Here is a 16,954-nt window from a genome sequence, read left to right as displayed (position 1 = left end):
GTGTTCCCCGGGTGGTCTCTTGTTACCAGGCATATTCTGGTGGTAGGGTGACACTGAGGAAGCAACTCCCAGGCGTCTGTGTTCCCCGGGTGGTCTCTTGTTACCAACCATAGTCTGGTGGTAGGGTGACACTGAGGATGTAATTCTCAGGCTTCTGTGTTCCCCGGCTGGTCTCTTGTTACCAGCCATATTCTGGTGGTAGGGTGACACTGATGATGCAACTCCCAGGCGTCTGTGTTCCCCGGGTGGTCTCTTGTTACCAGGCATATTCTGGTGGTAGGGTGACGCTGAGGATGCAACTCCCAGGCGTCTGTGTTCCCCGGGTGGTCTCTTGTTACCAGCCATATTCTGGTGGTAGGGTGACGCTGAGGATGCAACTCCCAGGCGTCTGTGTTCCCCGGGTGGTCTCTTGTTACCAGCCATAGTCTGGTGGTAGGGTGACGCTGAGGATGCAACTCCCAGGCGTCTGTGTTCCCCGGGTGGTCTCCTGTTACCAGGCATATTCTGGTGGTAGGGTGACGCTGAGGATGCAACTCCCAGGCGTCTGTTTTCCCCGGGTGGTCTCTTGTTACCAGCCATATTCTGGTGGTAGGGTGACACTGAGGATGCAACTCCCAGGCGTCTGTGTTCCCCGGGTGGTCTCCTGTTACCAGCCATATTCTGGTGGTAGGGTGACATTGAGGATGTCATTCCCAGGCGTCTGTGTTCCCCGGGTGGTCTCTTGTTACCAGCCATATTCTGGTGGTAGGGTGACGCTGAGGATGCAACTCCCAGGCGTCTGTGTTCCCCGGGTGGTCTCTTGTTACCAGCCATAGTCTGGTGGTAGGGTGACGCTGAGGATGCAACTCCCAGGCGTCTGTGTTCCCCGGGTGGTCTCCTGTTACCAGGCATATTCTGGTGGTAGGGTGACGCTGAGGATGCAACTCCCAGGCGTCTGTTTTCCCCGGGTGGTCTCTTGTTACCAGCCATATTCTGGTGGTAGGGTGACACTGAGGATGCAACTCCCAGGCGTCTGTGTTCCCCAGGTGGTCTCCTGTTACCAGCCATATTCTGGTGGTAGGGTGACATTGAGGATGTCATTCCCAGGCGTCTGTGTTCCCCGGGTGGTCTCTTGTTACCAGCCACATTCTGGTGGTAGGGTGACACTGAGGATGTAATTCCCAGGCTTCTGTATTCTCCGGGTGGTATGTTGTTACCAACTATATTCTGGTGGTAGGGTGACACTAAGGATGCAACTCCCAGGCGTCTGTGTTCCCCGGGTGGTCTCTTGTTACCAAGCATATTCTTGTGGTAGGGTGACATTGAGGATGTCATTCCCAGGCGTCTGTGTTCCCCGGGTGGTCTCTTGTTACCAGCCATATTCTGGTGGTAGGGTGACACTGAGGATGCAACTCCCAGGCGTCTGTGTTCCCCGGGTGGTCTCTTGTTACCAGGCATATTCTGGGGGTAGGGTGACACTGAGGATGTAATTCCCAGGCTTCTGTGTTCCCCGGCTGGTCTCTTGTTACCAGCCATATTCTGGTGGTAGGGTGACACTGAGGATGCAACTCCCAGGCGTCTGTGTTCCCCGGGTGGTCTCTTGTTACCAGGCATGTTCTGGTGGTAGGGTGACACTGAGGATGTAATTCCCAGGCTTCTGTGTTCCCCGGGTGGTCTCTTGTTACCAGGCATATTCTGGTGGTAGGGTGACACTGAGGAAGCAACTTCCAGGCGTCTGTGTTCCCCGGGTGGTCTCTTGTTACCAACCATAGTCTGGTGGTAGGGTGACACTGAGGATGTAATTCCCAGGCTTCTGTGTTCCCCGGCTGGTCTCTTGTTACCAGGCATATTCTGGTGGTAGGGTGACACTGAGGATGTAATTCCCAGGCGTCTGTGTTCCCCGGCTGGTCTCTTGTTACCAGGCATATTCTGGTGGTAGGGTGACGCTGAGGATGCAACTCCCAAGCGTCTGTTTTCCCCGGGTGGTCTCTTGTTACCAGCCATATTCTGGTGGTAGGGTGACACTGAGGATGCAACTCCCAGGCGTCTGTGTTCCCCGGTTGGTCTCCTGTTACCAGCCATATTCTGGTGGTAGGGTGACATTGAGGATGTCATTCCCAGGCGTCTGTGTTCCCCGGGTGGTCTCTTGTTACCAAGCATATTCTTGTGGTAGGGTGACACTGAGGATGTAATTCCCAGGCTTCTGTATTCTCCGGGTGGTCTGTTGTTACCAACTATATTCTGGTGGTAGGGTGACACTGAGGATGCAACTCCCAGGCGTCTGTGTTCCCCGGGTGGTCTCTTGTTACCAAGCATATTCTTGTGGTAGGTGACATTGAGGATGTCATTCCCAGGCGTCTGTGTTCCCCGGGTGGTCTCTTGTTACCAGCCATATTCTGGTGGTAGGGTGACACTGAGGATGCAACTCCCAGGCGTCTGTGTTCCCCGGGTGGTCTCTTGTTACCAGGCATATTCTGGTGGTAGGGTGACACTGAGGAAGCAACTTCCAGGCGTCTGTGTTCCCCGGGTGGTCTCTTGTTACCAACCATAGTCTGGTGGTAGGGTGACACTGAGGATGTAATTCCAAGGCTTCTGTGTTCCCCCGGCTGGTCTCTTGTTACCAGGCATATTCTGGTGGTAGGGTGACACTGAGGATGTAATTCCCAGGCTTCTGTGTTCCCCGGCTGGTCTCTTGTTACCAGCCATATTCTGGTGGTAGGGTGACATTGAGGATGTCATTCCCAGGCGTCTGTGTTCCCCGGGTGGTCTCTTGTTACCAGCCATATTCTGGTGGTAGGGTGACACTGAGGATGCAACTCCCAGGCGTCTGTGTTCCCCGGGTGGTCTCTTGTTACCAGGCATATTCTGGTGGTAGGGTGACACTGAGGAAGCAACTTCCAGGCGTCTGTGTTCCCCGGGTGGTCTCTTGTTACCAACCATAGTCTGGTGGTAGGGTGACACTGAGGATGCAACTCCCAGGCGTCTGTGTTCCCCGACTGGTCTCTTGTTACCAGGCATATTCTGGTGGTAGGGTGACACTGAGGATGTAATTCCCAGGCTTCTGTGTTCCCCGGCTGGTCTCTTGTTACCAGGCATATTCTGGTGGTGGAGTGACACAAAGTATTCAACTTCCAAGGGTCGCTGTGTTCTCTGGTGGATCCATTGGTACCAGGCAGATCCCCGTGCTAGGTTATCACAGAGTTCATCACTCCCAGAGAGTCTGCTTGCTTCGCAGGGGATCTGTTGCTACCCGCCAGGATCGGGTGCTAGGTTATGTTTCATTGGGAGTCTGTTTTCAACCCAGAGGATCTTTTGCTACCAGACAGATTCTGGTGTGAGGCTATCACGGCTCTGATAAGTCACTGTGCAATGCCTCATCGCTTCCAGGTGCGCTGGTAAACCCCACCATTGCACAATAGCACATGTCTTGGGCAACAGGTCTGGTTTCACTTTCGTGCTCTTTTGCGGAATCCATCCTTACTTCTGCTTGCCTCACCAGCGCCTCTTCACGTCTGGTTTCTGTGGTGTAATCACCTGGTTGCGCCAGAGGAAGCACTGGCTCACCTGATCATCCTGCAGCCATAATTCAGGGGTCATTCCACGCCAGTCCGCGGGAGACGTGTGGGCAGTGGCCGTAGGTGGGCAATCTCTCCACTTCTCACGCTGACAAACTCACCTCTTGGAGAGTGTAGCGACCTGCCAGTTGGCCAGTTAGCTTGTGCCTTTTAAAGATTCTGCCAGTCAAATGTCAGATAATTGACTACATGCCAGTGACAGTCTGGGAGCAAGAGAGCTGACGATTTTCCTGGGGGGGGGGGGGGGGGGTGCAGGTGGGCATATTTTTAGGATGTCCCATTGCAGGTATAGGAACTTTAAGCACTGATGGAAGTTTGTGGGGGGGGATGAAGGGGTGTAGGGAGTGGGGGTGCACCGGTGCCAGAGCACCTGCATAATAGGCGCCCCTGGCTGGGAGACCCCTCAATTTCCCAATGGGCCTCTCCACCAACATTCACAGTCATTGAATATGAGGGTCTCCTTTTGGAAAAAACACAGGAGGATCCTTACTATTGCTCTCCTGTGGGATTTTCGCTAGAGCTGGGCGCAGAGGCCATCCTATCTGCGAAGCAGTGATGGACTCAGTGCTCCAGATAAGATTTGGAAGTGTAGTATTGTGCTGGATAGACTCCATGGTGCTCTCTTTTCTCACATGGAGGTAACACCTAAGCGCTGTATAGGACAATAAAGAATGCGCCACCAGTGAGCTGCTTCATCATTCATAGGGTGCCAAGGATTAGACTTAATTGCACTGTAGAGAGAATGCATCTCATCAAAAGAACCCTGTAATCACTGCACCCCGCCCCTGTCCCACATAGCGCAGGGACCGGTTCTTGCAGTTACTCAGATGGAGTTTGGCAACTGAGGGGCAAGGAAAGTGGAGGAACAAGTCTGGAGCAGAGTGGAAAGGTGTGGAGCACTTTGACGCACCCAGATTCTGCTCAGGGAAAAGAAGACTGCACATCACACTTTCTAGACCTACTACTCTTGGCAGGACACACCAGGTCTGACAAACTGAGAATCTTCGACTCCAGATAGGTGGCCCATTCTTACAAAATCAAAACCTACTACACATAGGGCACAAAATCCAATCTACTTACTCCAGATAGGACACACAATTCCAAACTTCTTACACCAGACAGGACACAAAATCCCAAACCTCTTACGCTAGACAGGACACAAAAATCCCAAACCTCTTACTCCAGACAAGCCAAGAATTCCAAACCTCGTACTCGAGACATGACTAATAAAATCCCAAAACTCGTACTCCAGACAGGACAAAAAAATCCAAAACTTCTGACTCTAGACAGGACAAAAAAATCCAAAACCTCTTATCCAGGCAGGACAAAAAATCCCAAACCTCTTACTCCAGACAGGACAAACAATCCCAAACCGATTTCGCCAGACAGGACAACAAATCCAAAACCTCTTACTCCAGACAGGACAAAAAAATCCCAAACCTCTTACTCCAGACAGGACAACAAATCCTAAACCTTTTACTCCAGACAGGACAAAATAAATCCCAAACCTCTTAATCCAGACAGGATAAAAGAAATCCCAAATCCCTTACTCCAGACAGGACACAAAATACCACACCTCTTACTCCAGACAGGACAAAAGAAATTCCAACCCCCTTACTCCAGACAGGACAAAAAATCCCAAACCTCTTACTCCAGACAGGACACAACAAATCCCAAACCCCTTACTCCATACGGAACAGCATATCCCAAACCTCTTACGCCAGACAGGATAACAAAAATCCCCCAAAAAATCCCAAACCTCTTAGTCCACACAGGACAACAAATCCAAAACCTCTTACTGCAGACAGGACAAAAAAAATCCCAAACCTCTTTCTCCAGACAGGACAAACAAAATCCAAAACCTCTTGGTCCAGACAGGACAAACAAATCCAAACTTTCTAGGGCACACATGACACTATCTACATCTCTTATATCAGAGATGTCATAACACCACTTAAAATCCAGATCGTGTCCTCAATTTGGGACACAAAATCTCACTAACTTCAGAGGCCCTAGTTCGGACTGCATATGTCCACGCACAAAACCAGCATCCCCTGGGGATTACAGATCCCCACACTCCAGACAGAAAGAAAACACAAAAATAATGATACTTTGTCCGTCTTTATTTCACACAGTGGACTTAGTTTTTTAGCTACATGATCACCAGTGTGAGTAAATTGAGCTTTTTTTATATTGCTCTTGGTGCCGGAGCCCAACTCTAAGTGCGGGACCAGATATCGAACCCATGTTGCTCAGTGTTGTCTTGATTAAAAGACAAGCATGTTGCCCCTGAGCCATCCTCCCGGCTCCTAATCAGTGCTGCACCATGAAGACTCGCCACCTAAATATGTCTTCTGGCATGATGATCATGTGACCCAGCCCGGGGCCACGCTAGGGTTCAAAATGCTAACTCAAAACAAGGTCCGAGGTCATCGACATGCAGTGCAGATTGCGTATCTGTGCAGACCTGGTAGCAAGGAATGAATTGGGATAGACAAGGCAGAAAGTAGACCACTTAGCCTGCTGACTAGCAGGAAGAGTCCAAGGAGTACCGCGAAAACCTGAAGGCCCATGGTATCTCCAAGACAAACCATCTCTAGCGTGGGTGGTGGGGGGAGCCTGTGACACCATTCACACCGCAAAGACCTGGTGAAAACATACGTCAACCATAGGGACGTGCCCAATAGGGGGCCCGGCCGTGAGAACTGGTTGAAGAGTCCTTGGCATTTGCCATTGCGGGATACAGGTCCCAAAGAGAATCGTAGAGCGAGACAAAGAGCTGGTGTCAGTGTAATAGAGCTCAGGGGAGAAGCGTGCATGGCATTCCCAGATAAGTACAAGGAAAAGAGCCAACAGAAGAGAAGCTGGCTTCAGAATTCCAACGAGTAACACTGACTGAAAATGCCAGAGAAAACAAGCCAGAGCACCGTTATAAGTTCCATTAAGAGAGAAAGTGAATGAAACACTCCTGCATGTTGGCATACTGAGTCTCATTGCCCATAACAAATTCAGAAAGCATTTCAGCAAGTATAGTATGAAATCCCACAGAGAACTTTGACATCATTTGAGAAATGAAATGCTGCATATTGCAAAACGGAGTCTTGAAGGCCTTAGTGAACTGTAAAAAAAACATCCACTACTGGGACTCTCAGTCGCCACTCTCAAAGAATTACAAACTGAGAGCCTTGGTAAACACTGCTTCATTTGTTCACTCAATGACTACTCAAAGGCAACATCCTGACTTCATTTATTGTACACATATAGATGAATGTAATACTTCTGAGTCTGTCATCTATGTCCATTGTCATTGAGTCTGTCGCACCAGGCATCAATGGTGTGAACATTACCTATTGCCCCATACATGAGCCGCAAGTACAACACTGATGTTGCAGGAGTACAACACACCTCACCTGGCCCTTCTACACGTTTTGTGAGAGGACCCTGGGTAACTGCACACCCCTTACTTAAAGCCCATGCCTGCACTCTAATTCCCATCCTAGGAATTAAAGCGCTTATGTACAGCGATGTACGTGTACTGCCGATCCATTTCTCCAACTCCAAAACTCCCAACCAGTGGGGATTGTACAATAAATATTAGCAGCACAGATTAAATTACTCAGCCTAGGCAGAGCATCCATACAACATAGGACACCACATTTCATTAACTCTGCAACCTCTGCTCCGTATAGGACACCACATACAATCCAAATCAGCTACTTCAAGCAGGACTGCACCTTGCATGGTCTAGCTATCATATTCTAGATGTGACACACAAAATCTTCCAAGAATGCAGATGCTCTACCCCAAACAAAAGACCACAAATAGCATCATCTAGAGCCAGACCATCAAAAAACAACCGTATTCTTACAGAGTCTAAATCCTCCCATTCATATACCACAATATGCTAAAAAAAAAAACTATGCACCAAACACCACACTGAATCGCAACCACACAAGAAGCTGTACACCAAAGACCATGGGACATCTCGTCACCCCATGAGCTGTGGTGGAAACAGCACACACATCCCCACACTCCTGGAGCTGCCAACTCTACACCAACGCTCATCGCCCATATTCAGGAGCTAGCTTAGAGCTGTATCAGAAACACCACGGCACAACTTGCCACTGCAAAAGCTGTACCACAATCACCACTGCACATGTCTCCCACTCCACAATCCATTCTATAAATACCACGGCACATATCTCTCACTTGAAAATCTGTAATATAACACCATAGCACACATCTTCCCCGCTACAATCAGAACCACAAACACCATGGCACCCATCTCACAATCTGTCTTCTGTGCTCCAAGCACCATGGCTCATAGCTCCCACCCTACATGTTGTAGTGTAAACACTGTGGCAAAAATCTACCTCTGCATCATCTGTACTATTAACCACTTGGGACCTATCTCTGCAACTATAAACACAAGGGTAAACAATTCCCACTTAACAATCAGATCGATGCAGACTATGGCATATACCTGCCCACCACTGGAAGTGCAAGTCAACAAACATAAGCCATCCACACTTTGGACCGCACAGGAACTAACTGGCTGCAAGCACGCCAAACGCAGACAAGAAAAGTGCCGGAGGAAATCCCACCAACTAGAAGACCTCATCACTCTGAGAGCCCTGCATTCAGCACACAGGGCACTGATAACCAAAGCCCACAATAATCGACTACACAGGAACCATCGAAGAGGCATTCAACAAGAGCAGAGCAGTGTTCCAAGCCATGAAGCACTTCATGAACCCTTTGCCACTCCCTGCAATACCGCAATCTAGTGGCAAAAGAAGGTCCTGATCAACGTAATCACATACAAGAGAGCCAAGAAAGGGCAACAAACTGACAGCTCCAAAAACGCCAAGACCTTCCACCCATCACAGAACACAATAGATCAAGACAGACTGGATTCAGGACAATTACTCTGAAATGCCTGAACCAACACACTTGCCGTCTCAGACCCACCACCTAAAAAGATGGCATTCTACCTTCCTCTTTTGTGATGGTCATGATATGATATGGTTATTGCCCCCATACACAAGTGTTTCAGGGCGCGACGAGGCAAGGGAGGTGTACAAGGGAGGAGCATCACGGGTGAAGCACTCAAACCACTTCTCAACATAATCAACGCATTCCTCACACAACGCAGCTTACCAGACACACTGAAAACAGGGCATATCCAGTCACTCCCAATGGTACTCACCTTGGCCGGAATGTACTGCAGTATTTTTTCGCCACTGGTTACTCTCTCTTGACCGATTTCGTTCCCAAACAGGTAGGTCCATTTCTTCCTGTCATGAGAGGAAAAAGGTTGTTTGGAACTGCTTATTGACCAATCAGTTGATACCAATATTATGTCATTACAAAGAGCACCCTAAAACATCCTTGCTGATGTCATTGCTCAGGAAAGATCACAACTGCAGGGAGCCACAAGCAATTTAGCTCGTTTTTAGCCAAGAAATGCTTTGTTAGCTTGATATCAAGAGCTATCAGGAGCTACTTTGGAATCTCCAGTCCAACTGGTGCCACACAAACATACCTCTGCAAAATTAACTCTGTGTGATTGGACATGTCCAAATGAGCATTAGGACACATCTAGATAAGGGACAACCAGTTATGGTATGCATCTCGTGTGTAACTTATCTTTGTGGCATGCTAAGTACTGCCGCGCATTCACAAGAGGCGGATCCTGCTTATTGGGTGATGTGGTGATGCCTGATACCCAGGAGCTGGTCATGTTCATCAAATCTTAATTTTTATTTATTCTCAGAGTAAGAAAGGGAACTGCCAAAGACTATGAAACATGCGATCTACTTTTATGAGTATCACTCCTAGGGCCCCTGGACATTGTGGTCCCACCCCCCTACCGTTTTGCTATCAATTACAGGTGCTCGCTTGAGCAGTTTTCGATACTTATGTTATTTTGGTGTGCTATGTGGACGGAGACCAACAGAACTGAACGTTTCGTTGGGTGGTGTCCTACTACACTGCATCCCGACTGGCACACTCGTAGAGCCGGGCAGTATTATCCTACTTGCATCCTGGAATGTCCTAGCTTGAGCCTGACTTGGACTTTGTCCGGCCCTCACCCTCTCTGTTGTATTGTGGCTCAGTGTGTCCAGAATATGTTATAAAGGTTATTTGCATATATAACTGCATTTGGCTGTCATCTCTGAATATTTGTTAATCAGATTGCCCTAGAACTTTATCGATCCCTATGGATTCTTCACTGACTGTAGCGTAAACTGCTCTCCCACATTTCTGGGCCTGGTCCACACTGTAGAAAACTTTATTAGCACTTGGCACTGGGGTGGCAGCCAATCACCGCCCTGGTACACCAGATTGAATCCACCCGTATAAGCCTGCACTCCAGGAAAGCTGTACCACCATGCCCTGGGTTCCCTACTCCCATCTCTGTGTTCTTCCTACATACCACCTGCCCACCCGGTTATCTCCTCCCACCCCTACTGATCTCTTTGGGGGAGCTGTACTCCTGTCTCAAGATGCTACAATAGTAAGCGAAGAGGGACTCGCTCCTCAGCACCTCTCACGTCCCCATGGCGGCCATCTTGACTCCACCTGCTCTTCTCTTTGATGGAGGGCCACACCACTGCATTCAGCATCAGGTGGAACATGATCCATATGCAAAAAAGCACTTTAACTTTAGTGTCTTTTTTGTAAAGCGGCACACACCCAAAGGCCTCAGAGCTCACACAAAGCTCTGCCAAACAGACAAAGAAGCAAGACACAGAAGAAAGGGGGGTCATAAGCATCTAAATGAGGAGCCCATAACAAGAGTGACTATCCTTAGCACCTGGTGAATCAAGCAGGTGCCAATAAGGGTGATCCGTGCATTCTACGGTGTGTTTGGGTGATAATGGCCCTATGCTTTTGCTCCTTTGATCAGAGTGGGCCATTGATGCCCTAGTCGACCCCAGCTTGCAGGGTGTAACTTAATATTAATAAAGAAAATTCAAAACAATTATAACATTGTACACCCCTGCCAGGTTTTCTCACCGCCAGGGCACAAGTCGAAGGAACACACAGGTTCACTTTTTAGAGAGGGCGGATGCGGTTCCCCCCTGTGTGTTTAGCGAATTGACAAAGTAAAACAAATTCATTGCCTAAAGTACAGCGGCTGGGATTCGAACCGAGGCCCTGCGGCTTTGTCTCTTCAATTAGGAAACACAAGTTGAAGGAAATTTGCCTATTTCACTTTAGGATATGCTGACTTCATGAGCAGTCACTTCTCACACTCTCCAATGCCTATGTCAGAGTCTTAGTTATGGGGGAGAAAGAGAACATCAATGGGAAGGGGGGACCAATGTTATCTTACATTGGTTGCTCTTACAGCCAAGCCGCTAGGGGGCGTTCTTCGTTGGTATTTTTTGCACCCCTCACTGACGCGAGAATACGTAATGTGTACTATTTCCGGAGCAGGTCGGTATCGTTCCCCATTTGAAAGGGTGGCGCTAATGGAGCCCCAGCCGAGAGAGAAGATGTCCGGGTTTTGCCAGGACTGTCTGGGGATTGGGGCCTCTGTCTCCATGTCCCAAGAGTTTAAAAAAAAAAAAAATCCCTGTTTTGGGGAAAGGGAGGCTGACAATTTCCCCTAATCGCAAACAATTATAAAGAAAAAATACACCATAACGTTACCAGCAGGGCTCGAACCCTTAACCTTTCAGTTATCACCCTCATGCATTAACTTGCTGTACCAGAGACCCCTCAGGGTTTGATTAAACAGAAAGGCCTGTCATATCAATCAGAGCAATAGCGCCTTTTCTTTATTAACATGCATACATACTGATTCAAAACCGCACAGTATGATCAGGGGGGGGGAGTTGCTAGGTCTGGAAAAGATCCGGGGCTACACTAATGTCAGGACTCCGGGCTAGCTCACCCTTTGGTTGTAGACCCTGAGCTTCTTTCCGGGGCTGCGACCTGCAACCGAAAGACCCAGAACTTTGGCCTCCTCAGCCACCACCCCCCTAGCTATGCCTCCAATGATCAGTGCTGGCAATACTGTGGGATAGGATAGGGCAGGCAGCAGGATTGGGGCAGGGCTTTTGAGCGGGGAAATGCAGGGTGGGCAGTTAGGGGAGTAGTCCTTTGTTTATGTTGTTGCCCGTAGCGTTTTTTCTTCCTGAAAAGCTGCACCCCCCTAAGCCGCAGCCTTGTTTGTCTCATGTGCTGGGCCATACCTTCTCATTCCCCCATCCCGCCTTTACAGTCTAGTTCTATCATTCCCCCATCCCGCCTTTACAGTCTAGTTCTATCATTCCCCCATCCCGCCTTTACAGTCTAGTTTTATTTTTTAGCTCTTGATCAGGTTATGTGACGCAATGGTTTTAATTAGCGATGTTTGTCGCCACAGCTATTTTTCGCGGGTTGGTGAGAAGTGTTCCTCACACCGCTTGGAGATGAGGCGTTTTTATTGTTGGCATGGTTTATATTTTACAATTCGGCTTCATTTTTGCCAATTATGTGGGCATGGGGTTCTTGGGGTGGAGAGGAGTGTACAGGGCCAGAAGCAGCAACATTTTCTTTCTGAGGGATCGGAGGGTTCCCCGGTTTTTATATTCTCTGGAACGACCCAAATCTGTGGGCATTGCAATCAAACAATGTTTTCTAACCTTTATCACACGTGAAGTGCTACCTGCCTGAAAGTGCGTGTGCGGTGTTCCCCACAATCTGCAGCAAGCCTGGCAGGATTGTGTGCACGCTTGGGTCTGTTGACAGTGGACAAACAGAAATAGCCTTACCAGTCGTAATGGCATAGAGGCGTGTCTATGTGTGGGTCCCAGGATGGCAGTTTGTCGAATGTATCAGCTAATTGCCATTTTGGCGCATGTCACAGCGTGGGCTAAATAGGCTAGTATTGTACCATTACACGTTTCCCGATGCTGCAGAGCACTGCCGAGACTGTCGCATTCGAATGATGTCACCAGGCTCAGAAATTCTAGTCAGGACGTATTACATACAAATGCAGCAGAATTGCTAAGAACTGTGTGTAAAGCCCCATTAAGAGTAAAGCAAGCCCCATTAAGCGTATAGCAGCGGCTGCTATACTCTTAATGGGGCTTCACAGACAGTGCAGCCATGTGCAAAGTGCTTGTTACCTCCCATTAAATTCCAGTTCTGTCCCAGCTGGAAGCAGCCCTGCCTAAAACCTGTGTGCAGGTTGCCATGAAAAGAACAGCAGCTTATTAAGGGCCAACCTGTACTTCGGCCGCTTGGCTTAGCCGGGAATAAGATTTGTGGCTCGTGTGATCTCTCCTGGGAGATAGTTTTCTATCCCCTAATGAATTTTGGGAGAAATGCGATTCCCTGATTTACCACCACTCTTACTGGAACCCGATAAATGTGTGCTTGTGTTATGATAGTCTGGTAGTGCACCCCACCAGACGTCAGTTTGTGGTCTAGTTATCTTCATTTAAAGACTCTATTGTGTAGAAACAATACCTAAACCGCACCAACAGCACACGCGGACTGCCACCGATCCAATACCCGCACCAAAGCTCAGCAGCCGGTGTATACCGAGTTGAAGCTGCCAACAGAACACCACTCCTCCCACTATCCTACTCTCCCTTCACTTTACTAACCCATCCCACCTTATCGTTTACAGATCCGCCAGAGCGCTTGGGGACCAACTCTGTGGGTGGTGGTGCGCGGTATAAATACCTTTTACATTTAACATAAATCATTGAATGAAGCAAGACCATTGAATAGTAAGTGGTCCTCAGAGGACCATTGGGAGAGAGATTGAGAAATACAGTTCAAGGATTTAACGTAATCCAATATATTGCTATTCTATTGCTGCCACTGGTAACCTGTAATGTGTATTACCTGCTCTCCAGCGCCCAGATACCTACGGGTTTGTCACGGGCTACAAATGTCAAATAAATAAATAAATATGGTCCACGATTAAATTGGTTTCAACTTCAGCAAATTTAACGCAGCTTACTTTTTTGCACACAGAGCTTTCTTTACGCCCCGGAAATGATATAATCCAAGTCTCTTGGATAATGATTTATGTTGGCAAGGTCAAGTTGAGGCAGGTTCATTTAAAGATATATTTTACGAATGCACCAATGTTAAAAATGCTCTATCCCCCTAGGTTTAGCTAATATACTATTGGGTAGACTGGTGTGTACTTCCATGAAGATTGAAACCTCTTATCTGATGTTTATTAATTGCCATAAGTTTGATTACTACCAATTGGAAGGAAGTCAGGAACATTTCAATTATGGGATGGTGGAATAACATACGTGCAATTCATAGGATGGAAAAATGCATGGCAACTGCACCAGCCTTATTGGTCAAACATAACAAGAAATGGAGGGTCTTTATTTTGGAGATAGCACTAGACAATTCTCTCTCTGGATTATGCTATATATTGAGTTAAGTCTTCATTCTCTCTTAAACTGATGTCATGAGTATTACATCATTCTGGCAACATCTTGATACTGTGTGTGTGTACAGGGACTTGACATACAGGCTCATATACTCCCCACGTTTGTCTCCCCATCTACCCCCTTCTTTGATATCCTTGTTCTAATGCATGTCTCTGAAGAATATGTTGCTATGTAATCACTTCAAATTCCTATTGTGTACGGTTCTATGAATACTATACATATATAATGTGCGATAATGTGCTATCATGTTTTATGTTGTTTATTGGATCTGAATAAAACATTAATAACATTTTTTTAAACGAAAGTAAAAGTATAGCAGGTATGGTCAGCACACTCTCACTAAAGTATAGCTTGCAGGCTGCAAGATACCAGCACTGTCCCATGAAGAGCAATTGCTATACTGTCCCATTAACAGTATAGCAGTCCTTTGGAGGGCTGCTTCGACTGCCCCGTTAAGACGTGGTGAGGCCATCTGACAAGTGGCAGTACTGTTTAATTGATAGTGCACCATCCCAGCTGAGAAGGTCTGCACTGTGCTATGCTGGTGAAGGTATTGCAGCCCCACCATATCATTACAACATGACAATTCTAGCAGCCACGGTTAGTCGTACCAGAGAGGCAGTTCTACTGAGTCTAGAAGGTGACATCCATGTAGAGAAAAGCTGCACAGCGCTCTGATGCCAATGGCTGCTTCTGCCCATTGAAGAGCCGCGCACGGCGCACCTCTCTTGAGACATTCGGTTACTTCTCCATTAGAAGTATAGCAGCCCTTGGAGGGGAAATGCTTTTCTGGACTATAAAACGTATGGCAGTCCTGTGGCAATTTGCTATTACCGTCAGATGAAAGGTTTACCAATCTCTGCTTGGCAATTCGGCAGATGAAAGGTTTACCAACCCCTCTTGGCCATTCGCTACTACCGTCAGATGAAAGGTTTACCAATCCCTGCTGAGGAATGCTGTACAGTGTCATTACAAGTATACGGTGCAAAGCGACTTTGCGCTGCCAACAAACACCCTGATTCACAGAGTGGTGCAAAGTGTATTTTTGCAGTGCAAAGTGACTTTGCACTGCCAAAATACACGCTGCACTCCTCTTTGAATCAGGGTGTTAATGTGTAGCCGTCTTGTCTCGAGTTTCCACTTGTGAGCAATGCTTTTAAGAATTTGATCCACCGAAAGCAAAGCAGGTCAGATCGCATGGTTAGCAATTCACACGGAATGCTAACGTGTGCTCTGCCATTAAAGTATAGCAGCCCGTCCTATGCTTGCTGTAAGTGTGCTACTAAATGCACAGACGGCATTCTGCTGCTGCGAAGTGCCACGGCCCCACTAAGGGCATATCAGTCATGCTAAGATGTGCGGGCACGGTAATATTACATGTATAGCAACACTTCTGAGCTGTGCCAGTACACTCCTGTCGCTACTATCGCAGCTCTAGGGCGAAGCGACTGCACCCGCGTTTTGGCAGGGCTCGCTTTTAAAACCCAATTAAAGTTCACTTTTGTCTGAAGAAGCAACTTTGGGGTGGGGAGACGGGAGAGTGAGGGCAAGCTAAGACAGGCACTTGTAGGTTGGCGAATTAAAGAAGTGAGATTGTTAAAAAATAAAATAAAAAAAGAGTTACAGGAGATAGGAAAGGGCGGTTGGTTGGGTGCCGGGGGTACTGTACTCACTCCTTTCCTTGCAGGGAGCTCTTCCTTCGGAATGAGGCCCTCAGCTCCCGGGGGGCTTGCGGCACGCACAGGTTCCCCATGCCCGGGGTCAGATGGACGAGGTCGGTTCAGCAGCCCCGGTGAACACGTGCGTTATTGGGGCCAAGGTTCCTGCTTTACTGGTGAAAGTAGTGACCCCCCTTCCTCCGCCTGGTGCCTCTGGCGGGGCTCGTGTCACAGACTGGTGCTACCGGGGAGGCTCCGGGCTCCGTCCGCTTGGGGTCACCGAGTGGCCTCCTGGCCGGTGCGCCTCAGCTCGTCTCTGGAAGTGCTGCGGTGAATCCTCCGGCTCGCAGAGCACCGTCTCCTTCCCCGCCCCGGTGGTACTGGGTACCCGTGTGGTGAGTGACTCCGGCTCCCCTCTCAGACGGCGGATCCCGGGCTCCGCTCACAGACACGCGCGTTAATGGGAGCCTCCGGCTGGTCACCTGCGACTCCTCTCTTAGACCCGTGTAGTTGGTGTGGCGCCTGACTCAGCCTGGTGCCGCTCGTGCTGCTGCCGTGCACCCCTGCCCCCTGTGTGTCATGCACAGCAGACCCTGCCCGCACCGCCCCGGCACTGACTCCTGCTGGGTGTGTCTGGTGAGCAAACACCCTCTGGGCTGGGCCTTATCTCCTCTGTCTGTCTCTCACCCGCACAGGCTGTCGGCGGGGGGGCGAGAAATCTCAGCTTTTCTGAGAAGAAAAGAAAAAAAAAAGTTTATAAACATCGCACGCTGGCGTGGAGTTCGCGCATGGGAGGCAGGGCGAATTTCCCAGGAAACCCGAGACGGTACAAGACAGCCCACCGGGCATGTTTCTGGTAGAAGATCCTGGGACGGGGGGAGTTCAGTTGGGAGGGGGTGTGGGGAGCGTGTATGCATGCGAATGCGCACGCGGCATATCACATGGCAGAGTCCCCCTTACACACGGGAAAGGCACAGGCTGGTGCTGTCCAGGAGCTGAACGCGGCGCGGGCTTTTGTCTAGGAGCTACTTGTGTGTAGTAGCTCCCAATCTGTGTAGGAGTTACATCCGTGTAGGCACACTATGCATGTGTAGGAGTAACACGTGCACAAGCGATCTATATGCGTAGGAGTTTCCTGTTTGTGAGATTAAAATGTATGCACTAGTTATGTATGTAGGGGTAACATATGTGTACCCACATATGTAGAGTAACCTGTTTGAGTGGGAGCTAACTGTGTGCAGGACTTATATCTTTGTGAAGGAGCTTTCAATGTGCAGGAGCATCGTGTGTATAGGAGATACCAGTGTGTAAGTGTTACACT

General features: G+C 48.7%; 1 protein-coding gene across 1 annotated transcript in view; it reads right to left on the bottom strand.

Moving 5' to 3' along the window:
* PLEKHN1 (pleckstrin homology domain containing N1) overlaps window positions 1-16,289 on the bottom strand; it is an 88,622-nt gene extending 72,333 nt beyond the window's left edge. The window contains exons 1-2 of the mRNA XM_069610064.1: window positions 15,649-16,289; window positions 8,764-8,851 (exon numbers count right to left, since the gene is read on the bottom strand). Coding sequence (XP_069466165.1) covers window positions 8,764-8,851; window positions 15,649-15,728 — 168 coding nt within the window. The 5' untranslated portion in view covers window positions 15,729-16,289. The remainder of the gene's footprint in view (window positions 1-8,763; window positions 8,852-15,648) is intronic.
* Between the last annotated feature and the right edge of the window lie 665 nt (window positions 16,290-16,954).

This window comes from Ambystoma mexicanum, chromosome 8 (assembly GCF_040938575.1).
Source record: "Ambystoma mexicanum isolate Mex_15411 chromosome 8, UKY_AmexF1_1, whole genome shotgun sequence".
Classification (NCBI taxonomy): domain Eukaryota; kingdom Metazoa; phylum Chordata; class Amphibia; order Caudata; family Ambystomatidae; genus Ambystoma; species Ambystoma mexicanum.
Note: the sequence above shows the minus strand (reverse complement) of the source record. Positions and strands in the feature narration are given on the sequence as shown.